At 43.0% G+C, this 26,316-nt stretch overlaps 2 protein-coding genes across 4 annotated transcripts in view; both read left to right on the top strand.

Annotated features, from left to right (window-relative positions):
* The window catches only part of gabrb2a (gamma-aminobutyric acid type A receptor subunit beta2a), a 40,930-nt gene extending 37,904 nt beyond the window's left edge, over positions 1-3,026 (top strand). For both annotated transcript variants that reach the window (XM_062394558.1, XM_062394557.1), the window contains one exon: positions 956-3,026. In XM_062394558.1, the coding sequence (XP_062250542.1) occupies positions 956-1,312 (357 nt within the window). In that variant the 3' untranslated portion in view covers positions 1,313-3,026. The remainder of the gene's footprint in view (positions 1-955) is intronic.
* Positions 3,027-5,743: 2,717 nt separating this feature from the next.
* atp10b (ATPase phospholipid transporting 10B) lies at positions 5,744-23,264 on the top strand. 2 transcript variants are annotated; one of them, XM_062394529.1, is made up of 21 exons: positions 5,744-6,250; positions 9,866-10,070; positions 10,614-10,699; positions 11,006-11,112; positions 12,157-12,288; positions 12,520-12,647; positions 13,045-13,297; positions 13,517-13,716; positions 14,847-15,002; positions 15,414-15,927; positions 16,061-16,161; positions 16,249-16,375; positions 16,476-16,660; positions 18,204-18,471; positions 18,940-19,016; positions 19,117-19,242; positions 19,332-19,532; positions 19,999-20,079; positions 20,192-20,296; positions 20,481-20,668; positions 21,771-23,264. In XM_062394529.1, the coding sequence occupies exons 1-21, from the start codon at positions 5,841-5,843 to the stop codon at positions 22,075-22,077; spliced, it is 3,957 nt and encodes a 1,318-aa protein (XP_062250513.1). In that variant the 5' UTR covers positions 5,744-5,840; the 3' UTR covers positions 22,078-23,264. The 2 variants fall into 2 exon arrangements, with proteins under 2 accessions (XP_062250513.1, XP_062250512.1); XM_062394528.1 differs by having other exon boundaries at positions 15,411-15,927; positions 21,771-23,263.
* The last annotated feature ends 3,052 nt before the right edge of the window (positions 23,265-26,316 follow it).

Genomic DNA, 26,316 nt, shown 5'->3' with positions numbered 1-26,316 from the left:
ATGCATTTTCCTGACAAACATGGCTTAGCAGTTTGATTTCTGCAGGCACTTATTTAATCTTGACTTGGGCTGTGCATCTAAATTACTGGGAACTGACAAATATGGCAAGAAGAAAAGAAAAAAGAGAAAATATAAGTTGCCTCTCTGAAGATAGTGTAATTTATCGCACAATCTCAAAGCCAATTGATGAATCTCTTACAACTAAGTGAAGAAATTGATAAAAAGGATCGTGAGATAAGAGAAAGAGATCATTTGTAGTTTGATGAATAGTGCCAACAAAGTGGCCTCGCTTCATAAACCCAACAAAATACAAATGGGCTCCATTTGCAGCGGGACAGGATTTTATTTAAGGCTGGTTTTTCCTCAGAAGTCAGGCGATGGATGAAGAAATGTTGATCCGAATTCACTTTCCACAACGTCTTTCCTGACCTGCCCCGAACCTTTTTAGCCTCTCCTCCATTTTTGCAAAGTCCTTTACTATTTCTCTCAACCTTCTCCTGTCACATTTTGTTTCCTTTCCTTTGCTTTCTTCTTTTTTATTCAGTTTGTCTTGTGAATCGACAGAATTTTAACCAAACTCTGGTTGAAATTCTGAGATGACAATGAAGATTTCTCCATGAGAATTAGTTTGTTGAGTGCGTTGTGCTCTTCCAGGACTGTTACCTAATAATCTTGTGGTCGTATTATCACTCAGATATCTATTGACAGATGATCACTAATTTATTTAATGCTTTATTTAAGTGCTTTAAATATTCTTCATGTAAGTAACACTTTTTGACTCATTTACATTGCCCATTCTAGCACCTCATCAGTATTTTTTACACAGTGAATTAGTATTAAGATCATCATAGCTATACTTGTTCATAGTTTGACGAGACTTAGTTTGAATTTAAATACATTCTAAGATTTCCCTTTGGCAGTAACTTCTCATGGCTCCACCTGTTTTTATATCCAGATGACTCCTGATGACAACATCCTGTTCAGTGGCTTGGAAATCAAGAACGAGATGGGTGGTGCCGGGGATATGTCCCGGGGCCTGGGAGCACCCGGCGACCCCCGCAACACCATGCTGGCCTATGATAGCTCGACGCTGCAGTACCGCAGGGCAGCCATGGCCCGCCAGAACTATGGCCACAGCGCCTTGGAGCGGCACGCCCAGAAGAAGTCTCGCCTACGGAGACGAGCCTCCCAGCTCAAGGTGAACATCCCAGACCTGTCCGACGTGAACTCTATTGACAAGTGGTCCAGGATGATCTTCCCCACCGTCTTCTCCTTCTTCAACGTGGTCTACTGGCTCTACTACGTCCATTAAACCCGGCAGCGTCCAGGCGGCCAGCTAATGGCGGCAATGCAAAGAAGGGGGGAGGGGAAGGGAGACAGGGTTTTAGGGGACGTGAGAGAAATAAAGAAGGAGCGGTGAGCGGTGATTTGAGTGGTGAGAGAATGAGAGATGAACAGTGCACCAACGTTTTTAGCTGGTTCATTTTAGAAAAAAGGGAGGAGAATGCAAAAACACTTTTGGATGGACTGCAGCAGCACCCAACATTTCAGTCAGCAGTGACTTTTTTAGGATCTGGGAAACACCTTAATACGACTGACAAACACTCGAAAAAGAAGAGCAAGTTTTAAAAAGACAGAAATGGTGCCTGTTCCAGAAATTTCAATATATCACTAATATTTGTCATTTGTAGCTTACTCTCTGTGGATCAAATATTTATGCTTGTGTTTGCATATACTTTAAGGATTTGTTTTGTTTAGTATCTATTTACTTCGTAGCCGAGCTGTCTGCATCCAGGAAAGCTTTATAAATGATTTTAAAGGAGTCATCCTTGATAGTCTATTTTCCTATAATTACTGTATATCAAAAACATCCTTTAAAAGCATGCTTATGTTTGATTTCATTTGCATCTCGGTCATAATGACGTTGGAGCGCAAACCCTTTTTCGTTTTACTATTTGAGGTTGGTCTGTCAGTTACCATTCTGCAGCTTTGGTTTGGCACAGCCCACCTGGGTGGATGGTTTTGAGCATCGCTGGATTTCAACAGGTGGACAGCAGGGGGCGATCTTCTCTCTGGACATCCTTTGGGGCTAATGCTGAACATGAAATGCTTCCTCGTTTCTTGAAGGTCCTTAATTATCCAGTGAAAGAGCGGGACTGTTGGACACTGAAACTTTGGCCAAGTTTAATTTTTTTGCTTTTTGCTGTGCTGACAGAATCAAGTCCATTTCACCACCTGGTTATTTTTTGTTTTTTTAAAGAGAACATTTGACTCCTCCTATTTTCTGCCATCGTGTGAGGAGCTTCCGAGGCGGAGAAAGGCTTTAACACAACTTAAGCTGGTGTAAGAACTTTGCTGATAGGTGAGCGGAGTTTCATTGCAACCAAAGTTGCTGCATAAATATGGTAATCCACAATCATCATTATCAGTAGAATTGAATGATAGAAGTATGATGACGTTCCATTGTGATTAGGTTTCTGTTTTGAAAAAACTGTAGATATACATAAATCATGTTTAAAGAAAAAGAGGAGATTCATTTTTATAAATCAATACTCACATTATTGTGTAAATATTACAAATTTATTCTATTTAAATGGTTCTCTGTTGTTGTTTTTGCAGTTGAATTACAGATCAAATGTTCCATTCAGTCAAAAAAAAGAGAAAATAGCAATTTAACTGAGGTAAAAAAAGAAAACACAATTCACACCTTTGCTGACTCTGTACTTTTAAGACTTTTCTCTCTTTTATTTATTTTTAAAGGACTTTAAAGGCATCTACTTGCTGATACTAAAGCACTTCCAGACACCAGTGACTTTTGGGTCAATGTTTTGTTCTCCAGAAACGACTTAACAAGGACCCCAATATCCAGGCATTGAAGTCAGGCATATTTTGTACAAAGTTTCTGTAAATTCCAATTGTAATATTTCATAATGACTGTAAATATCTTGTGTAATGATTGTCAGCAATTATGAGGATGTATCTAAATTCAATTAAAACTCAATTCAGTCTATCACTTAAATAACAGAGTACACGGCTGGCGGTTTTATGTGTTCTGCATGACTGTGATGGCCGACTGTCCGCCTCATGGTTGATTGAGTGTCTGAACGAGCGCGTGGACAACTAAACCCGACACAGGGAGAGAGAGTAAGCGGGCGAGGAAAGCAAATGTAGGGGGGAATATAGATATGTGAGGGCTGCAGCTGGGGACTATTGGCTGCATTATGGATGGCCGCGGTGGCGGTCTGGCCTGGGATGGGCTCGGCTGGGGTCTGAGCAGGGTCGAGCGCTTGCCCTGGCCTCGAGGGACATTAACGCAGGGAGCCGTTAGTGGACTCAGCGGATTCAACTGTGGGCCACTGGCTGCAGGGGTCAGAAAAGAGAGACAGGAAGAGGAAGAAGATAAAGGGGCAAGAAAGGAGAGCAATTCATCTATCCATCCATGCCTCAACCTCTTCATGCGTCCTCCCCTCGCGCTGCATGGTAACTGCGCGACACTCGCTTCCTGACCTGACCACTGTTACTGCCTTTAAATGGATGCTATTGAATATTTGATGGTGCGAAACACTGAATATTTAATACTTAAAGTGGGATTTTGCTCTTACGGGGAATAATGTGCAGCTAATGTTGGATTTTGAACAAAAAGAAGAGCAAAAGAACACAAAAGAGCCGATACCAACGCAGGAAAAAGGTTTTAACTGTGGAAAAAGCTGACGGACACTATGAATTAGAAATGTGAGACACAGAAAACCTTGAATATGCCACAGTGGACTTACCTCATTAGCTCAGAAAGAAATGGAGGGCAACATAAGGCGTAACACAGAGAGAGATGTGTGTCTGTTTGTGTGTGTGTGCGTGTGTGTGTGTGTGAGAGAGAGCGAGAGAGAGAGAGAGAGAGAGAGAGACGCTTATTTCAGAAAATACTTTAAGTGCAAATAAAAAAAGCAAAGTGGTGTGAAAACGGATGTAATGCAACATGTAACCATGTTCCAGGTTCCTGGGGAAATATATCAACATTACTGTTCTCCCTCAGTATAACAGATGTATTATCTCACTGTGGTAGACAGATGGTTTGTGCTAAATTGGTTCTCTCCCTTTCCCTCTTTTCAAAAAGGGCATTAGTGTTGACATGTGAGAGAGAGGGGGAAAAGGCAGATGCTTTCTACTTTGTAGTGTTTCCATGTCACTGGAGTAATTAGGAATGCACAGACCTCTGCTCTATGGAATCATGTGTGTATGTGTGTTGTTTGCAAGAGTGTTTTTTTGTTTCCCTGTGAGTGTGTGTGCGCAGAGTGGACTCACAGCTGCGCCACTGTGCAGTCGGTGTGCCGGCCAAACCAAACCAAGCCAAAGCTGACTGGGACGAGTGAGAGGGTGAGTCTGGCACACTCGTGTCCCACCGCTCCCCTGCCATACACGTCGCTGATGGAAAAACATGCCGAGCTGCCAGGAGAGATGAACACGTGTCAGCGGTTCAAGGACAATAAAACGGAAACTGGATAAGTCACCTGCAACCCATTGAATGGTGTCTTAAAAAAGGTCCATCAGATGTTCATCCATCTCCATTTGAAAACCATCTCTCAAAACTTGTCTCTGTTCTGTATCAAATACTAATCCTGTGCACGTATTTTCGTTATGATGACTTTTAATCATCAAATAAGAACAATTCGTGAGCAACCCAGAACAAATCAGTCCTGTTCAAACTGGTTCGGCAGCCGGCTCTGGAAAAGACAACATATGTCAACACGAGTAAGTGGAAGGCATCCGACATGCATACCATCTGTGTAAGGAGCTGCTTTGTTGCGGTGCGTCACACATGTCTCACACACATACACGCAAGCAGTTGCATTCACCCAGAGATCATCAGTGGTTCCTAAGTGTCCTTGGGAAAGATACTGGATCCGGCTGTGCTGACAGTGTTTGAATGTTCTCTGATAGAAAAAGTGCTGCGAATTGAAGCGCTGTATGAATGTGTGTATGAATGGTTGTATGTGACTTGTACCTGTGCTTTAATCGATAAAACTGGAAAAATTATATAAATGCAGTCCCTTTACCATCTACCCAAATCTGTATAATTCGCATGTTGATTGTTTTTTGCCCTCAATGTGCAAATGTGACATTTTGGAAACACCTGCTCTGCTGAAGTGTCTATTGGCAAGAAATCTCTGACCGACCTCTGACCTCTCGATAGGTACGTGTGACAGATATATAAGCACCAATAAAGAAACTAATTTTAACTTCTCTTCCTTATCTATCAACATTGTGGACTGTATTCTCTGAGGTCCCTCTGCTGTGTTCATTCACCCTCAGTTCTCCTCTGTGGTGTGTTGTCAGTTCAGATCTCCTCATGACCGACTGCCCCATTATCAGCTGTAACTATTGGATTATCAACTCATTTGAGCGCTGTCATTTTTAACACTGTATCAGCACATTTTTTGTATGTAATTTCATGCACCACATCCAATTATTCAATTTATTATTCAGCAATTATATTAAAATTTGAAATCGTGTTACTGGTTCAATGAGATTATTGACAGTCAAATTGAGTCACTCCAGAACTCACAGCTAATAGGCGAGTGTAATTAGCTGCCATTATTTGCCTCCTGCACGGGCCAGCAGCAGCTTCATGGAAGGAATGCAAACATACCTGTCAATGCAAGGGGCGGACTCAGACTAGGGCTTGGTGTGCGGTTTTAACCTGGCATTGGGCCTCACACTGTCACACAGAAGTGGAAGCACTGAGGAAGCGGTTGAACCCGAGGAGAGTCTCTTTGAGCTGCTGTTGTTATTGAGAGGATGGGAAGGAGAAGTTGGTGAGAGGAGGCAGAATAGACGGAGCAGCCATGACGTGGAGGAGCCCCCTGGCTGTGGTCAGGGATGCGTTGAGAGGTCAGAGGGCACGGGAGAAAGACCTCCGCAACTTGGTGTCCAATCTGCCTTTCGAGGGACTAGAGGAGGCGAAGCAGCCCAACCGCTACTTTCTCGGCAACGCCATCAAGACCACCAAATACACCCTGCTCCTCTTCATCCCCATGAACCTGTTTGAGCAATTTCACCGTCTGGCCAACCTCTACTTCGTGGGCCTAGCTATTCTGAACTTTGTCCCCGTGGTGAACGCGTTCCAGCCCGAGGTAGCGCTTATTCCAATCTGTGTCATTCTGTCTCTGACGGCTTTGAAGGACGCCTGGGAGGACTTCAGGAGGTACAAGTCAGACAGGAAGCTCAACAACACACCGTGCTTCATCTACAGCAGGTAAACGACTCAAAGGAGGCCACGCACCGAATATAGTGTGCGCTGCCACATGATGTGACGAGAGGAAGAGCTGTTGGTGCATTGACAGCACCTCCACATCTGTGTTTGTGATTCTTATCAGCGAGCGTGTTGATGTCTGTGCGAGTGTGGAGCTCCTGCACGGCTGTGTGTGTTTTACCTCCTCTGCATTCCAGCACCCGTGGGAATTTTTGACTTAGAAATAAAAAATGTGTGGGAGATTATTCCTCTTTTGAAGAGCTGCACAACAATATCTCTCACCATCGCATTGTGCACGTTTGATGAATCCCTCATCTGGGTGTTACATCAGTAAAGACAGAAAGGTTAACGGTTCTCTATTTTTGAATTACTGGTGAAAAATGAATAATTCACAACGGAGGGTGAACAGTGTCATTTCCAACCCTTTCACTGCGGGGATTTTGAAGATGAGATAGAAGGGAGGGGATTTCGTGTTTTTTCTGAATATGATGTGACGGAGACACCTATGATGATGTCTCGTCACAGATCCAAACTCTGGCAGGCTGCAGCATCATCAACCAGCAGCTGCTTCCTGTCAAATAAAGTACCCACCGAGGGTCAACAGCAGGGATGCTGGGAAGTGCAGCCTCAGCTCAGGGCGAGAAAAGCCTGCATCTCGTATGTGTGTGTTTATGTGTGAGTGTGTTTGTGGTGATAGGGTCCAGGTGGCCTGAAGTGCAGACTCCAGACGCAGCTTTGGACACTTCAGAGAACACGTCAGTCCCTCCGGGGCCTGTTAGCGGACACTGCTCGTCTCTGCCTCGCGCAATCAGATAAACAGCAGTTGAGTCATGAGCGTGCACTCGTCGTCTCTCTCGTGGCCCGACCGCTGGGTGGGCATGCTAAAGCTTCATTTTGGGCTTGTAAAGATTAGAGCAAAATCGATTGGCTGGGATTTCTTTGAAGTATACAAATGTTTCAAGAGGAGGCTCGAGAATACATTTTGGGTTTTCCCCACATTCTCGTTCAAGCTCACGTGGAATGCAGTCAGAAGAGAGGGATTTAACTCTAAGTCATTCAATGCACACGTACATTTCTCACCACCGACCACCCACATGTGTTTAAACAGAGGTGTGAAGGGTGGTTGAGCATGACGGGCCATATCTTCAGGGTCATCGTATCCATCTCGTCTCAATCTCAAGCTCTTGTCAATCCAGCTGAGCTCAAGCGCGCTGAACACGGAGCATGCCAGCTGTTAATCATGCTGTTGTATGTCAATGTCAGTTTTACTGTGCGTTTACCGCAGAGCATTAAAACCACTCACCACATCTCACAAACAAACTGCTCCTGTCTGTCGTCCTCAAAGGTTGTTTCGCCTCCACCATGTACGAATGTGACGTTGCATGTTATATATGTGGCATGTCACTTTATCTCCGTGTTTTGTATGGAAATTCTACATATTGTCAGGTTTAAAAGGTCCATTAGGAAGGATCTGTTTATCCATCATCACTTTATATCAACTTAATATACAAAATATGAATATCTGATGGGGCAGTTGGATGATTAGACAAAGAGAGATATCGCTTTCCAATGCATGTGAGACTCAAGGAAAGACATTCATTCACTTTCCCTGCAAAGAGTTGAGATGAAAAAAATAACAGCTGTCTCATATCTATGCATAAGAAGCTACAACCAGCAGCTAGTTAGATTAGCATAGCAGAGACTAAACAGCTGTTGAAACAACTAGCATGGCCGTCAAATGCAAACCAAATCGATCCATCAGCACCTCTTAAGCTTGTTAATTAACACATGCTATCCCATTTGTTTAATCTATATCAAAATGTGATGGTGTAAATGACAATTCACCATTAATTGGGGATTATGTTCACTATGTTACTTTCAATCCTACCTTGTTTCATCGACACATTCAGACTTTTCACTTTATTCCGAAACCAAAATAGCAGTTGAAAGGTGCCTCGGACCACGGCCTGAACCAACAGACCAAAGTTTAGTGTGACCATAACAGTGGGTCTCAGTCTGGATCAAAATGAACCATTATTAGGTCATTAAGTGCGTGAGAACTCTTTAGCGAATAGTCTGCGAATACCAATCTGTCAACACTCGGGCATCAAACACTCGCCCATCTACAAACCATTCACTGTCAAGTATGGGTAGACGCAGCCCAGGTAGGTGATGACGACTGTACATACGCATGTCATATAAAAGTATTTGGTCTGCTCCCTCAATTGCTATGTGAAACAAAAACTAACCGGATCAAATGTGAACGTGTAACAACATGGAGGTTTAGAGGAGCTAAACAGGCTAGCTGTTTCCGTCCGTTCCCAGTCTTTGTGCTAAGCTAATCAGCTTTTGGCTTTAGCTTCAATTGAATTATACAGAGATGTGAGTGGAATCAATTTAAATCTCAGCCAGGGAAACAAACAAGTGTGCTCCTTTAAAAAAGATAGAAATGTAGAAATGTTCTGGTCGTGTCTGGGGCGTAACTGAGTCTGTGAAGTAAAAACACACCACACACTTTTGAGAAATGTCGCTCTCTTGTCAGCAGAGAGATTATTTGTACAAGCTGCCACGTAAATAATCTAAATTTAGTGCAAAAATAGAATGCACTAAAAATACACACACACCCAGTTGCTGCATTGCTTGAGGCGAGGTGTGGTGTTACTTGGCCGCCACCTATTAATCAGGTCCTACATGCAGGGCAGCATACCTGCAGCTCTCTGTCACGGCTGGTGATCCAGCTTGATGTACAAGTTCAAACCAGAAACCCTGTGTCCGACTCTGGAACCGTATGTTCCTGTCAAGGTTACCTCGCCGTAAAACTCAAACCACAGCTGAAGCACGGATATTTTCGTTTCATCGATTGATTTATCTCCTGACTTAAGTGCTGTGAAATTCTTTTAATATTTCACTTGACCGCATAAAGGCAGGGCAGTTTTAATTATAATGCACATCTCATACACAGAGGTAGATTCAAGATTCTGCACACAGACATTAAAGACAACTTTGAAAAATAAATCCATTTAAAATGAAAAAGCTGATTTTAAAACAATTCTCAAGCTAAATAAAAGAGATTTTAAAGAGCGGGGATAATAAGTAAAGAGATTAGAGGAGGTGTTAAAAAGAAAAGTCTGTGTGCAAATTTTAAGTTTATTTAAATTTAAAGTTTATTGATGGAGAAAAATAAATGAACTTAATGAATAACAAAATGAAAATAAACTAAAATACATTGAACCAGGGTCCAGTTCCAATGCTGGTATGACCTTGTAAAATAGTTTTGTAAATGCACTTCTTCTCCATGTGTAGATTTGACCCTGCGCAACAGGAGCAGACCACTCCCCAGGGATCTCAGGGGTCTCACAGGGTTGTTTTGTATAATCATGTCTGTCCTGTGGCTCCCTGGCAGCCAGTGTAAAGATTTAAGAACAGGGGGGGGATGTGGACTGTTTTGAGATTTTATTTAAACTATTGCATCTGAGTTGTGTATGAGTTGTAAGTGCACAAACACAGACCAAATAAACCAATAATGCTGATATTGTAGTTAATGAATTCGAAAATAGCCATGCTCTTTGGAAAATACTGCCTGTAATGACTGTTGTTATCTGACACCTCTGAACTCAGGAGAGAAAAAGAGTTCATGGAAAGGCGTTGGAAGGATCTACGAGTGGGAGATTTTGTGAAGATTGTCTGCAACGAGATCGTCCCAGCGGACCTCCTGCTCCTGCACACGGCGGACCCCAATGGCGTTTGTCTCATAGAGACGGCCAACCTGGATGGAGAGACCAACCTGAAGCAGAGGAGGGTGGTGCCTGGCCTCTGCATCTCAGTGAGGCATATTTACCACAACTTGCTTTCATTTCTTCTTTCCTCACATTCTCTTTTCTCATTCTCAGCCACCTCACCTTTACCCCGCCTTCTTACGGCATTTAACACACATTAGAAGCAACTGTGACATGCACCTAATATGACTTACTATAACTGCAGTTCTTTTTTTATATGTTGAATTCAGCTGTAACACACAGAGAACATTCCTATGTGTCCTGACAATGAATATTTTAAGAAGTAGCGATTTAGAAGCACTAAGATGGCACTTATCTATAGCACTTTGTAGTTTCTAGGCTTCCTAGAAGAAAATTGTACTTTTGTAGCTTCTTGTTGTTCTGGGTTTGTACCCTCATGGTTGAATGCACTTATAGTAAGTCGCTTTGGATAAAAGCATCAGCTAAATGAAATGCACTGGGATGTAATGTAGACCACAGCTGTCATTCTTGCATGAAATAATCATTATGTCATTCTTGCAATTCAGGTTACGTTACATTTACAAAACGTTCTGTCTGTCCTGTGGTGACTTCATCTTCTCACTTCCCAGGATCCTGAGTTTGAACCTGAAAGCTTCAACAGCATCGTAGTGTGCGAGAGGCCCAACATCAATCTGAATCATTTCAAGTGTTATGTGTGAGTATCAAATACACAGATCACGCCGACCCCCAAACAGTTTCTTTGAGCCTTTCAGAGCAGCCGAGCAAAACTAATTCCAACCCACTCGATGCACTTTCTGATGCTACCAGAGGCATTATTGTGGCTGTAATAGACTTTAATCGATTTCCTCAGGCTCCACAGGCCTTACAGATGGTCTACCCATGCTGTCCAGGCATGGCCGTAAAGCAGGAGAATTGCTAATGGGGTGTATATATAAGAAGTAATGAATATCTAACACGATCTGACAGTACAAAGGAGGTTTCTCACTTTCTCTTGCTGCAGAGAGAACCCTGATAAAGAGAAGGTGGGCGCTGGACTGGAGAGTCTGCTGCTTCGAGGCTGCACAGTGAGAAACACGGACCATGCTGTGGGCTTTGTGGTGTATGCAGGTATATTCTTTACTTTTCAGCCGCTGTAACCTTGAGCTTTGTTTTTGTTCACGGCCATAGCCTGCGTGGGCTGACGTCATGAATCAAAGTTTCCTTAACACAACCCTAAACCCAACCCGAGATTCACTAAAACCAATGTTTAAAAAAAATCTAATATTTTGTGTTTTTACTAATTCAGTCCTGTCATGTCAAACAAGGCTTACTTGGGCCTTGCTAGCAGCTCTATGAGTCACACAGTGTGCAACTCAGGCTGATGGTTATGTCATTCGTTTTGCAGGTTTTAAGTCATAAACAAAGTGTTGGGCAAACTGGACTTTTGACCTGTCAATGAAACTAGGTACAAGCTATATGATCCCCAATTACTTGGATTACTATGACTCATCCTCTGGGAACTACGACTACACAAGTTTTGTGCCAGTCCCTCCTCGTAATGTTGAGATACAGTCAGTCATTAGATACATGTAAACTTTAAGCTGCTGGAGAAATTAGACAAAGACTTTAATGATCACTAAAGTCACTAGGATTCATCCCCTGGGGACCATGACTGCATACATATTTTGCCAGTTCATCCCAGTAATGTCAAGACATGGCCATTCATTCCATTTCATTTCAACTTTGAGCTGCAAGAGTTCTGTGATGATAAGTAACGGCTAGAGTCATAATGATTCATCCTGCTGGGAACATGACTCCACAAATTTTGTGCCGGTCATTCCGGGTCATGTTGAGATACAGTTATTTATTTCATTTCATTTCAACTTTGAGCTGCTGGAGTTATATGACAAAAAGTAAGAGAATCGATAAAGTCACAAGGATTCATCCTCTGGGGAGCATGCAAGACAGGACCAACCAAGCGTGTAACTAGCATGAAACCATCAGATCTGCATGAACGTTACAGAGGACAGACCTTAGTGTCTGTAATCGTAGCCACTGCTCTGCTCTTTTGCCATGTTTGAAGATAAATTGAAAATCATTTCCTTCTGTGTTCACTGAGCATGTTACATGCCTGCTGGTAAGTGAATCAACACCTTCTGAACTCACCTTTAGGACACGAAACCAAGTCCATGCTCAACAACAACGGGCCGAGGTACAAGCGCAGCAAACTAGAGCGGAAGCTGAACACAGACGTCATCTTCTGCGTCATTCTCCTCCTCGTCATGTGTATCATCGGGGCAGTAGGTCAGTGATGAAGTGCATAACTTAACTATAAAACCACCTTGCTGACTGGTTCATGATTAATGCTTTCACATCTATGAGGGGATGTTTAATTTTCAAACCAGAAAAAAACTCAGGCCCTTTGGCCACAGGCCCAAACTCAGGGAGGAGACAGGGGAAGGTGTGGCGCCAAAAATAGCTCTCCCCCATGCGAGTCGCACGCTGTGATTAATCCCTCTGTCCTCCCACATGCAGGTCACTTCTTATGGCTGCAGGCTCTGCCCACTGTGCCCCCTTACCTGGTCCCCCAAAGCACGGGTCACCTGGACAGTCCTGCTCTGTCCGGCTTCTACATGTTCTTCACCATGATCATCCTGCTGCAGGTGGAGGAGTCTGACTGTGTGTCACAGAGTAATCAGGACTAAAGGCAGTGTGTTTTTATTAATAGGAAAAAATCCTTAAATTACCCCCCTCTCTGCTCCTGTCTCCATTACTTCCCCCTCTTTTCTCATCCATCTTCTTTTTTCCGCTTCATTCTCTTTTTTTTGTATCGCACCTTGCAATCTCTTCTCTTCACATTTCCACGACATACTTCCTTTCTCTCATCTTTCACCTTTGTCTTTTGCATTTGTTATCCTCCGTCTCTCCTCTCATCTCCTCTCCTCTCCTCTCCTCTCCTCTCCTCTCCTCTCCTCTCCTCTCCTCTCCTCTCCTCTCCTCTCCTCTCCTCTCCTCTCCTCTCCTCTCCTCTCCTCTCCTCTCCTCTCCTCTCCTCTCCAGATCTTGATACCCATCTCCCTGTACGTGTCCATCGAGCTGGTAAAGATCGTTCAGGTTTACCTCATCACCAATGATGTTGATCTGTACGATGAGGAGACCGACAGTCGCATGCAGTGTAAGGCCCTGAACATCACAGAGGACCTGGGACAGATTGAATACATCTTCTCAGACAAGACTGGCACCCTCACTGAAAACAAGATGGTGTTTCGCCGATGTTCCATTATGGGCACCGAGTACCCACACAAAGAGAACGGTAAAATTTAAAATCAAGACATCTTATTTTGAAAAAAGAGCTTTTCCTTTTTCTATAGATTAATTTAGAAAAATCAGGCATGTTTCAGGGACATATATTTATGAGTGTGTGTACTTTGGTGCAGATCCGAGGTTTCCACATTTGAACATAACCTGACATATGGGACACAGACAGTGTATCCTATTGTATTTAACAACATGGTTTGGGGGATTTCTGCAGCCATCCGTCTGACTGTCCTTGATGAGGCGGAGTCAGAGGAGGAGGTCATCTTCAACCAGCGGCCACAACCCTCACGCACTGGATGGTCCCTGGATCCTGAGGACACCAACCCCAAAGACAAACAACATCCACCCTGCAGCAGACACAAGGGCAGGGTCTTAGGAAATGCCCAGGGAGACGTGGCCTTCAGTAGTCCGCTGGTAAGATGATCGCTCAGGAAGGGAAGAAGAGGCAGATTCTTTCCTCCACACCTTTATGTTGTGATACCTTTCTGTGGTCTTGAGAAGCAGTGCTCGGGGCTCTCATCAGTCTCACAGTTTATAAAATGTTTGTAAAACTTGGGTTTTCTTTGGCTTCACATTCAACTTTGATGACCCGCAACATTCGCCTGCATCTGTGTATCTGTGACTGGGCCCTTGGGAGACCAACTAGACAGATTGCTAGTTGATCACAAAGCTGACAGAAAATATTTAAATATAGAAAATAACAAAAAATTTTGTATAGGCTAAATCATTTATCATAGATTTCCCTTATAGCTTAACCAAGATGTAGTCCCGTCAGATGGAATATTGGTTCTGTTCCTTCCCTTCAAACTGTCTCCACTAATTGCGTAATTAGCAGCATATATACAAATGTATTAAATCTGATATTTAAACAAATCTAACTGTCCTAGTCCAGTTTAAAACTAAGAGCCCCCTCCATACACGTATTATTTCATGTCTGTCTCCACACTTAAAGGACGTCAAGCTGCCACTTGTTTACCCAAATGTCTCCCCTCCTTGTGTCAGAAGGCCTCCTGGTCCCAGTGCCCACTGCAGATGGACGAGCTGCTAGGTGTCTGTGATGCACACATCCATTTTGGCTCAAAGCTGCCCGCGTCTGTGACGGGACATATGGTCCTGCTGGGCACCATTTGGCACAAAGCACTGACATCACATTAACTGTAAACGTGCACTATAGATTAGTCATTGTTAGTACACAGGTACAGTAGCTCTGTGGCTATTTTTGTCCCCAAAGACCTGGAAAAACAAACTGAGACAGAGGACGGCAGCACAGGGTCCATCTTTAGGTCTCCTCATGCTGTGTCTCTAACCGAGCAGAAACGTTCTGTGGATGAAAACGTCCTCTTTTCTTTTCCCTTCCTTCCATCTGTGCTTCCTGTAATCCTTCCTCGCACACGGACAAAAACAAAACCGGAGGAAAAGGTTAAAAGCTTAAAACTTTCTCCCAGTCCTGTCGCCTCAAATCAGTGAGAGCCGAGTGTAAGCAAGAACAAGTTTATCAGCGTGAGCTTTTAATTAACAAAGTGATTAACTTTCTACTCCAACAGGAAACTGAGGTGATTCCAGACAGGAAGCTGCTTCAGCAGATTAGCGGGGCAGAGTGCAGCGGCAGGCGGCTGACAGATCCCTACCTGGACTTCTTCCTGGCTCTCGCCATTTGCAACACTGTGGTGGTTTCCATGGCAACAGCTTCCAGACAGAGGGTGAGGGCTCAGTTTGCTGTGACTGTGGACGGGATGAACAGATGAAGTGTGGAGTCAGGAACGAGAAGATGGACGAAGGATTTGTTCTATCGAAATTCTCAATGTGCAAACTTAAACTTAAACGATTTGGCTCCTCTATGATCAGTGGTTGGCACAAATATCCATCATCTTTAAAGCCTGTGTTGTAAATGTTACGAGTCGTCACTAAATTAGCCCCAGTATTAATGGTTTCTCCTGACTGTGCTGATCTGAGGTCTGGCAGATCGGAGAAATCAGTGCGTTTCCCTTGAGGTTGAAATTAAAGAGTGGAAAATAGATGACACCGTTGTTTTTGAGAGGTCTATTGTGTTTTCATATGTTCGTATGTAGGTCAAAATAATCACTTGACATAAATATTCCTGGTTTCAGAAGAGTTGGCTCCCACACCACAGACACACAAACAACCCTCTGGACACTTTGTCCAGCCTGGTGAAAAGAGCTGGCTCTTTCTGTCACATTTTCACCTCCGGGCAGCGCACACCAATGCAGAAGCGTTCCCTCTCAGAGGACTACGTTGAAGAGGAGGATATTAATCCGCCTTTAAAGATGGAGACGACTGAAAACACTGATGACAAAAAAAAAACACGTTCGCCCCGTGCAACCTCAGATAATCTCAGCTACGAGGCGGAGAGTCCGGATGAGGCCGCCCTGGTGTACGCGGCCAATGCCTATGGCTTCATTCTGTTGGCCCGCACCCCCGACAGTGTGACGGTGAGGCTCCCGTCTGGGGAGGACCTGGTGTTTGAGGTGCTGGACACCTTGGCCTTTGACTCCAACAGGAAGAGAATGTCTGTGTTGGTGCGACACCCGATCACCAGAGAGTGTGTGCTGTACACTAAAGGTGCAGACTATGCCATCATGGAGCTGCTCAGCACACCATACGCAGGTGTGTGCCAGTGGAAGCATATTCACACAATTTCATTACATTTTTCACATGCATTAGCCAACACGGTGACTCCCTGGGTCACTTCCTAACTCAAAATGAAACTATATAAATACACCTGTCTTATTACTTCCAGAGCACCTCAGTGGGAGCCAGAAGAATATAGCAGCTGATACTCAGCATCACCTTGACTGCTACGCTAAAGAAGGGCTGCGGACACTTTGCATCACAAAGAAGGTGCATAATCAGATACGTTATATGCACCAGCATCGTGCTCTTATACGACTCGAGCTCTGTTTAGCGTTTTCTCTGTGTGTGCTGCAGGTTGTGAGTGACAAAGTGTATGAGAGCTGGTCGCTGAACAGACAGAGAGCTCAGGCTGCTATAGAAAACAGAGAGGAGCTCCTCATGGAAACTGCTGTGCAGCTGGAGACCAACCTCTCCCTGCTGGGTAACACACATCATTCATTAATTCAAGGAACACGTGAACACATGCTGCATGTTTGTGTGATGAGCACAGTGGGTAACTTTGGACATATGTCCTCCTGTAGGGGCGACGGGCATCGAGGACCGTCTCCAGGAGAATGTCCCAGACACCATCGTGGCGCTGCGGGAGGCAGGGATCCAGGTGTGGGTGCTGACCGGTGACAAGCCGGAGACAGCTGTCAACATCAGCTATGCCTGCAGGCTGCTGGAAGAGGAGGACCTGGTGATTAACATGAGCTGCAAAAACAAGGTGAGGAGGCCGCTGTCTGCCTCACTGAAGGTTGACTGGTGGATTCAGAGCTGCTGCTCCCAACCAATGATAAATGTGTCTCTCTGACATATTTCTTACAATCAAAGTTAGTCTCAGTAATCAAACATAAAATACAACTTGTTATGCCAAACTGTATTTAAGAGTAAAAAGAGGAAATTGTTTTTTTAGTAAATTTTGGGGGATAAATAATGTAACCTTAAATTATGTCTTTACATAACTTTTTCTTCAACAGTCAAAATCAATACCAATAAAATTAACAAACATAGTCACTTCAATTTAATTATATTTTACGTGAATGGCGCCAAATCATAATAAACATGATCTCAAGGCACTTTACGGTCAAGTGCTCAAAATTGCAGAGAAACCCAACAGTTCCCACTTTGTAGTAGTAATAGTTTAGGAATGTAAGATTTAATAAATTATCACTTTGTATAGAAGCTGCAATGATTACTGTTAGATATTTTGCAAAAAAATCTACTGAAACCATTATTGATCATCCAAATAGTTGTTTTTGTCTCTCGTTTGACAAATCAGTTGGTTGACTCATTTGAATCCAATGTTTATGCCTGAATTTAGCAAATCAAGGGAAACAAGAAACACAAATGCAGCCTTTTTAAAGACGATAAACTAGGACGTGATTTATATATCACATACAGCCCCAAGCAGCAAGCTCAAGAGGCTTTAACTCGGAGCTCGTCTCCTTTCACTTTAAGTGGCCACATCTTTTTGACCACTTTAACTTAAAGGTCAAAGCCTCACATTTGGATCGGAGAGAGATAAGGTGTCAGGTGTGGGGGGGAGGGGGGGGGGGTCCCATGGCTTCTCTGAGGTCATTAAAGACCTGGTCGCACAGGAATGAGCCCCTCATAACAACCTGACCATGTCTAATCATCCCCGGCCTCAAATAGACCACAAATTACCCAGCTCTAATGGATACAGGGGGATTTTTCTGGAACAAAGGGGCCACTGCGCTCCTCTCAGACGGGACCAGTCATTGATGATGAATGGAGCCGGCTTCCCTCCACACAATGCCTCACGCTTTCATATCTAATTGCCAGTCTAATATTCAACCCTCAGAGGAAATACCCCTTCTCTCACAATCCAGAATGGAGGGATATTGGTAATGACATTTTTTTTAACCACCGTAACTCCACGACCACCTGAGGGCTGCACTCCCACCATTATCACCCAACCACACCTAATGAAATTTTGTCGGCATTAGAAAGATCAGATGGATAAAAACAGGATGCGACCCATTTTTCAAATCTTGTTAGTTTTTCCTTTTGGCTGAGAGGCAGGAGTTATTTACAGACAACAGCGATGAGTGTGAAGGGACCAGAGCCTGGCGACTGCCTACACTCAGACATTATGAACATGACTCCACATCATAAGTGATGTCTTTTACCAGCAAGCTCCACAATCTGCGGAGGAAGAAGAAACCCAGGTGAAACACCCAATAAAACCAGCAAAACTATACATTTAAAAGCTTCTTGAAAATGATGATGTAGATGTTGTTTTCCAGCTCATTTGTACATCCATCCTGGACAGTACTCTGGAGGAGGTGAGGCGGTACGGGGAAGACCCTCGCAACGTGGACACGACCCCAGACATCTCTCTGGTGATCGATGGACGCACCCTGGCCATGGTCCTGTCCTTGGACCTGCAGGACCGCTTCGTGGACCTGGCGAAGCGCTGCCGCTCCGTGCTCTGCTGCCGAGTCACGCCCTTGCAGAAGAGCAGCGTGGTGAAGCTGGTGCGGGAGAAGCTCAAGGTCATGACACTCGCTGTCGGTGAGAAACTTGTGTTGAGCTCATAGTCCTGGAAAAGCTAGCTAGGAGGATGATATGATTCATGAACCAGCTGCTTTAGGCCAAGTTTCAACCAAATTCTATTATACCCTGCTGGATGTTGAATATTTTTTTTTTCACTTTCTTTAACTTTGCCACACTAGGGTGCTTTGACATTTAAACCTATTTCCCAAGGAATAATTCATGGGTATTGATGAAAACAAAAGGCTTTTTAGGGAAGAGATATCTATGAGTGTGTATAATTTGGTGCAGTGTCATTAGATTTAAGGACTGTTGAGCCTTGTTTGAGGTATTCCCTCTACTGAGTGCCATTCTGGCTAATTGAGGAGTTTTGCATAAACCTCATATTAAAATGCCAAAAAAATGAAATTGTGAAATAGTGACAAAATTACATTAAAAGACTTTCTTTAGTAACATGTTATTGAACTGATACCCTCTCTCCGGCTTCAGGCGATGGTGCAAATGACGTCAACATGATCCAAGCAGCTGATATCGGCATCGGGATATCGGGTCAGGAGGGCATGCAGGTCTGAGACTTTGAAGATGTTGTGTGTGTGTGCCCCCCCCCCCCCCCCCCCGCGCTCCTCTCACTGTCCAATTCATATGACTCCTGTTTGTCACGCACAGGCGGTCATGGCAAGCGACTTCGCTATATCTCGCTTCAAACACCTGAAGAAACTCGTCCTGGTTCACGGACACTGGAGCCACACTCGACTGGCCAACATGATCATTTACTTCTTCTATAAGAATGTGGTGAGTCTTGTCTCTGTGCATCTGAGCCCTCTGCTGTCTGATTAAACGCACTTCCCATCTAATCATGTGCGACACCATGTGTTCCTCAGGCCTACGTGAACCTCCTGTTCTGGTATCAGTTCTACTGCGGCTTCTCCGGCATGGCCATGATCGACTACTGGCTGATGATTTTCTTCAACCTCTTCTTCACCTCCGTACCGCCCGTCATGTTCGGGATAATGGACAAAGACATCTCTGCAGAGATGCTGATGGGTGTTCCTGAACTGTACAGGACTGGACAGGGTACAGGGGTCAGTGACACGTGTATACCTCTGCCAAGGCCCAACAGCTCCCTTAAGTTCAATCAAGCTGCAATGCATTTCACACACTCATAGAAATCAGCTCCCTCAACACGGCTGATATGTCTTATTTCATCAAGAATCATGAATTTTCCTGTGGTGAATCAGTGAAAATGTCCAAAAATCTTGTAATGTTAAAAAAGAGATAAAAGCTTGTTCCAGTTTCGCTCCAAATGTTAATAGGATATTTTTTAACCCACACCGCGTCTTTCCAGCTAATTCCCTTGAAATCTGTCAAATAGTTTTTATGGTCTTGCTTATAAACAAACAGACAGACAGACAGACAAACGTGACAACACCTCCTGTAATGGTGGAGGTAAAAACCTGATCAATGGCTACATGTTCATGACAGTATGCCCCTGATTGATTGGTTTTTGCACTGTTTTGTATTTCACACTAATACGTATGTTTTTTTCAGGACTACAACCGAAAAACTTTCTGGATCTCCATCCTCGATGCCTTCTATCAGAGTCTGGTCTGCTTCTTCATTCCATACTTGGTGAGATAAACATTTTCACTTGATGCATCTGCCACGGTGCATCCTCTGAGTTATTTTACTCCGTTTTCTGTCTAAAGTTTGACAACAAGTGTTTATGTTTTTTCTCCCTCAGGCTTACCAGGACTCAGACATTGATGTTTTTACCTTTGGAACTCCTTTGAACACAATCTCTCTATTTACCATCCTGCTGCATCTGTCAATAGAGATCAAAACCTGGGTGAGTGCTGACCTGATGGATATCTTTTTCTAGATATGATCACAACAAACCCCCAGTGAGCCAAAACGCTCATTGAATACTTTCAGTCAGTCTGCATTTGTAGGCTTTAAAAGCACCAGAACCACTGATGGAACTGTTATTGGTAGAGTTTGTCTTATTGCTGCCCGGTGCATCTGTCCTGCAGACGCTGGTTCATTGGGTAGTGATGCTGGGCAGTGTGGCGGCTTACTTCATCGTGACGCTGGCCTACAGCGCCATCTGCATCACCTGTAACCCTCCGTCCAACCCGTACTGGATCCTCCAGAGCCAGATGGCCGACCCCATGTTCTACCTTGTCTGCATCATCACCACTGTTGTGGCTTTGCTGCCCAGGTACGATCAGTCCAGGTTTTTTTCCTGGATGAATCTTTTATCTTTTATTACCAATGGACATTCTGAAAATGTTAAGAGGACTGTTATTTATTAGTGTGTGTAATCTGGTGTAGTTCCTAATAGAAATCTGGATTATCTGTGAATTTAAATGTAGTTTCACAAGGGGAATGTTGGTCCTTATTGGAGGTTTGCACTGAATTTTTCCAAAACTCATACATAGGCAGCAACAGCTCCTCCAGTTTTCCTTATTTTCTCCTCAGGTTTCTCCTCTGGTATGTGTACAAATCATGATTTTATTTTTAAACAAACAAACTGTCATAAATCTTGACTGTAAAATATAAAAAAATCTTTTTTCAAAAGATAGCAACCTTCAAGTTACAGATATAGAGAGAGTGGTAGATCACTTAATGTTGCTGCTGTAGTATATCGTTTCCTAATGGTAACCAGACTGCCAGAACATCACTACTTGTGTCAAGCCAGGAAATAAATAGCAGCACAGTTCATCAGTTTCTAGAAAAGAACAGCATATCCCCACATCCGAGAAGCTTGAACAAGTAAATGTTTTTAGTCTAAAACTTTTTACTAATTTTGGCTCATTGAGGTCATTACAAGGAATTCAAGGGAATAAGAAAGAAGACCTCTGTTTAATACAAGTTCATTTTTCTTTTTCATTTTTTAACTATCAGAGGATTTAATCATTTAGGCCGCTCAAGGTCATTTAGAAAAAGCGATCAGAAATATGTCTGAAAGATGATGGAGGATCAGAATTGTAGGATATCTTAGGGATATAAGTCAGAGAGATCGGGAGGCACCCGCTGCTCGTTTAAACCTATTCACCCCTTTATTTTTATTTGGGATACACATTTGACTCATGCAGATCATTCAATTCTGAGATAGTTATGGTGCAAAGACAGTGGAGGCTGATTTCTAATAAATAATGTTAATTGTGAAGGTCAGGAATGACTGCACCACGGCTCTGTCTTCCTCTCGGCTGGTGATGCTTCTGAAAGTGCTGATATTTAGAGGGAATGCTCTGATTTACATCAAAGGGCCGCATATTTTTCACTGGCCTACTTTCTCACCACCACGCTCTCTCCCCCAGGTACGTGTTTCACGTGCTGAGGAACTCTATCGCCCCCTCCCCGCTAACACAAGCCAGGCATCTAGACCGGCTGGACCCGTCCTCAAGGGACCAGTGGATCAAGGAGTGGAGGAGCTTCAGGGGCGGAGGGCATGTCAAACGCTCCAGGCTGTCTACCCCACCCTCTCCCACCCTGGAGACCCCTGTGGACATTTATCCCCAGTCTCCCACCGCATCTGATATCACCGAGGATGATTTTACACTGAATGTCATCACAAACTATCAGAGGCCTGGACACAGAAGGAACAAAGACGTGGTGGCATCATGACAGGGGACAGCAGCCTGGTTATTTATTTAGAAAATTGTAAATAATCCGCATTGGCTCATAAGTTGAGACATCCCAGTGTAATGTCTCCTTTTGTGGTGCTGGGAGTGGTGGTCTTACATAAATGCAGTTAGAAAGAATCACTCCTCTAATTCTTCAACTTGTGGCAAATCATCGATCAATGTGATGCGTTCGTTTTGTAATAAACTGCTCGACAAAAAGCAGGCAGGCCCACTCCTCTTTACACTCATCATAACAAGCTGCCACAGTGAACACATAAGCCTGTTACTTTCCTGATGGGTTTTCTGAGAACGGTGGTAACCCAATTAGTTATGCCACCCACCCCACCAAAAAAGTGCCACTTTCCCAGAACAAAAATGCTTAGCTGGTTTAATGTATTCCATTCACCTAGATACCCTAAACAGTCGCAATGCATCCTGTCACTGAGGCAGATGCCCAGATTTTTCTATTTAATTTGCCTAAATGAAAAAATATGTGTTTTTATAGGCTGGGCCTGTGATTAGTTTGGTAGTAAAACTCATACATTTGTGGAATAGATGAAGAAACAATGTTTCCTTCAAAGGTGCCTGTGTGCGTACGTTTGTGTTTGTGTGTGACAAGTAAAAAGGTAAATTCAAAAGAATGTGAAGAAAAAGGATCCTGAGCTGCAGACTCTGATGCTTTTTTTTATGGAAACGGAGTGTGCACAAGCCGAATCCACTTGTTAAAAAGGCTGAGCTATCATTGGCATGCTGGTACTTCATTATAAAGAAGCAGCAGCCGCTGTGCTTATATAACGTCCCACTGACTCCAGTAAGACCACTGCTGCCCTCTAGTGCTGGAAACTAAGAGCTGCAGAAAGGTCAAATGGGACAAAGTCATTAAAACACATCAGACCAGGCTTCAGTGCGTCTGAGCCACGAGGACACACAAGTGAATCAACCACATTTTTACTGAGGATCAAAAGTGAGAGTAAATGGAAAATGGCAGTTACACAGAAGCAGACCTGAGCATAAATAGAAAACCATGTAAATGTAAATTATACATATTTTACATTTAATTAATAGATACAATCTTTTGGGTTTTAATATTCCATGTTGCACAGTGCAGAACCACACACTGTGTAGGCCTGTTTTAGTCGTATTTTTCTTAAAATACATTTGTACAATATGGTAGAAAAAAGAATGCAACATGAAAATATGATTAACAGGTATTTGGCACAAAGGCCTCTATTTTAAACACAAAATTACGTAAAAAGATGAAGTCTTTAGAACATATGTTTCAACCAGGATTCCGAGATTACCAGGAAAGTTACAAATAAATTAGACCAGATTCATCAATATTTAAGAATAAAAATGACTCTCTCTGTCATCAATTGATGATTGCTGGTTGTACATCAAATTGCCCTTGAAGGATATGAAAGATTTTCTTTTATGGACAACTTTGGTTGCACAAACCAAGCTAGAGCAGCAGAGGAACCCAGCAGCCAGCAGGGGGCAGCCTCAGGACATCACAGCAGACTGTGATTCTTGTAAGGCGTCTGAAGACAAGGTTAGGAAAGTACTGGGTTATTCTCTAACAATAGGTTTTTAAAGTATGGTAAATCATCCAGTATCTAAAAGCCAAAAATATAAAAGTAACTTTCGAGTAAGGCTGTCAAATATATGTAGTAAAGTAGAAAATATTTTCTTGAAGTTTTAGTGATAATTTGCGACACTTGCATCACCTCTAGGTGGTCCGTCACTTCTCGTTATACAAACACACTTTTAGCGTCTTTTCCCACAATACCCTGGTGCAATACGTCACACATTACAAACTTTCCTTAAAGGGGCCGGCCATACCTGCAACACAACAGCGCTCGGTCTCATATACAGATGGCAAGAGAAAGCAAAGAGGGATTCTTAGTCTTTCATTCTCACTTTCCACTTTAAAACTATGACATGAACTGAACGATGAACTAGTTCATGAGAGGTGTGAACTTGCACAACAATGCCCGCAGGATCAGACAAACAGGTACTGACTGTGTTTGTGCAATCCCCGACGTTGTTTGGTGATAAATGAAGCAGACAGACAGACAGATAATTTAAAGGCAGTTTTACTGTTCAACAAATTAGACAAGTTCACTAGTTTTGTTTAATTTAAAATCGTAATTATTGAAATGAAAGGTAGGTCTTAAGTTGAGCTACATGCCAGTCTGGTGAGGTATATTGTGGTATATTACTAGTGTAATGCTGCTTCTTTTTGTTCTTTCCGTTAATATGTTTTTGGTAGTTTTTCCTTTTGAGGCTCAAGGACAGAGGATGTTATACTTTCACTTCCTGCATTCGTCATCATCATGTCATGTTTGTTGTTTGACCACATATCTGCAACAACGACATTACAATCAGCTTCAGTCATGTTTAGTTATAATAAGCAAATGTTGGCATGCCACACTCAAATGCTGAATATGATAAACAATAATACAAAACCTAATAGAGCTGCTGTCATTATAGACTCACTCTTTCTTATAAATGTATTTGTCCTGCATTTCGTATTAGACGGTCACAACCTAGAGTAACATGTATCCCTCTTGTGGCCTAGAAATGTAAGACACTTACCTTACCTCAGTGTCCTTACCTTACCTGAGAATCATTCCAGCCTGGATGTGTTATGTCTGCTAACGCCAAGACGTCTCATGCGTCATGATGGATTGTGAAGCAGTGGTTGGATCAAGGAGGGCACATAATGATTTTGAAGCAGCCGTGTTGTGAAAATGGAGGAGAGGAAAAGGGAGAGGAAAGGGGCGACAGCAAGGGAGGCTTTTACCTTAAAGATGAAGTACTGCAGGTGCTGGGCGGGCCTCTTGATGAACTGCCGAATGAGGTCAGGGTGCGTGGAGTGCAGGTAGGAGGTGGCAGGCTGATTGAGCTCAAACTCAAACCTCCTCCAAAGGTCGGGGGAGTGAAAGACCTTATTCCATCGGCGACACATGGACGAGGCCCTGGCCCGGTCTATGAGGGACAGATGATGGAAGATCTTCAGGACGACGTGGTGGGGCAGGATATCCCAGTCCTCTGATGGAGACAGGGCCAAGCTGGACGCCCCCCACTTCTGCTTCTTAGCCCTCTGCTTGTGGGAAAAGAAGGTCGGGCACTTTGATCTGAAACCTGTCCGTCCTCGCTTGATTCTGAAACAGATCAGCACACTGTTGGATCAAGGCAAATCAGAAATCGTTCAAAATCGACTGCAACAACAACTGCACATTTAAACATATGCAGCCTCTTTTTTTAATATATCTGGTTGTGAGCTGACAAATTAATTGAAGCACCACTGGCACCTGCATTTAAAGTTTTTTAAAACATGTTCAATATATATCTTCACTTCTTAGCTTATATATGTCCTCACTTTTGGGCTTCAGCTACAGGCTCAAAACGTACAGAGCCTGTAAAGTCTCCTCTCAGACATGTTGGTCGAGACTGAAAATGCATACGTGGCTAAATGAATAAATGAAAAAAACACCTACTACATTATTATGTTTTTTCAAGCGTTTTTTCTAAATAAACTGTTGACACGGAGCATATACAAAATGCATAATTGAAAAGGAAATGGATTGGATTATATTCACAAGAAGTATATATCGTCTCACGTGTCAATTTTATGAATAGCATTTTGACTCTATAAATTTTGAGATTTTACAAAATAAAAGTCACACATTTTTAGCTTCAAGTAGCTAATTTCCGGGTATTTCAAAGTACTGTAAAAACACTTTGATCAATAATTCTAGAGAGAGACTGATATGCCTTTGTTCAGGACCGCTCAAATTATCAATGTACTGAATATCAAACATATTTACTGTATAGATTAAGAGAGTCCAACATGTGTACAACCAAATCAGTTCTACATGCTGAATATTAAAACATTTTTACTCTATAGATTAAGAGATTTTTCAAAGTAAAGTCCAACATTTTCACTGTGGAAGAGATCATTTCAGGATATTTCAAAGTTCTATAAAAACACTTTGCTCAATAAGTTCAGAGAGAGTCTGATATGCCTGTGTCCAGAACCTGTCTGACTACCTACATACTAACTATTACAAAATTTTACTGTATAGTTTAAGAGATTTTTCTAAGTAAAGTCCAACATTTTCACTGTGGAATAGATCATTTCAGGAAATTTCAAGTTCAATAGAAACACTTTGCTCAGTAAGTTCAGAAAGAGACTGATATGCCTGTGTCCAGGACCTCTCTGACTACCTACATACTG

The sequence above is a fragment of the Platichthys flesus genome, chromosome 8 (assembly GCF_949316205.1).
Source record: "Platichthys flesus chromosome 8, fPlaFle2.1, whole genome shotgun sequence".
In the NCBI taxonomy this organism is placed as follows: Eukaryota; Metazoa; Chordata; class Actinopteri; order Pleuronectiformes; family Pleuronectidae; genus Platichthys; species Platichthys flesus.
The sequence above is the reverse complement of the archived record's forward strand: the minus strand, read 5'-3'. Positions and strand labels throughout refer to the sequence as shown.

Excerpts from the sequence above, each read along its gene's own strand:
- atp10b (XM_062394528.1), top strand. The coding sequence starts at position 5,841 with ATGACGTGGAGGAGCCCCCTGGCTGTGGTCAGGGATGCGTTGAGAGGT. Across the intron at positions 13,717-14,846 it reads TGGCCTTCAGTAGTCCGCTG|GAAACTGAGGTGATTCCAGA; the intron begins GTAAGATGATCG and ends CTACTCCAACAG. Across the intron at positions 19,533-19,998 it reads GGACTGGACAGGGTACAGGG|GACTACAACCGAAAAACTTT; the intron begins GTCAGTGACACG and ends TGTTTTTTTCAG.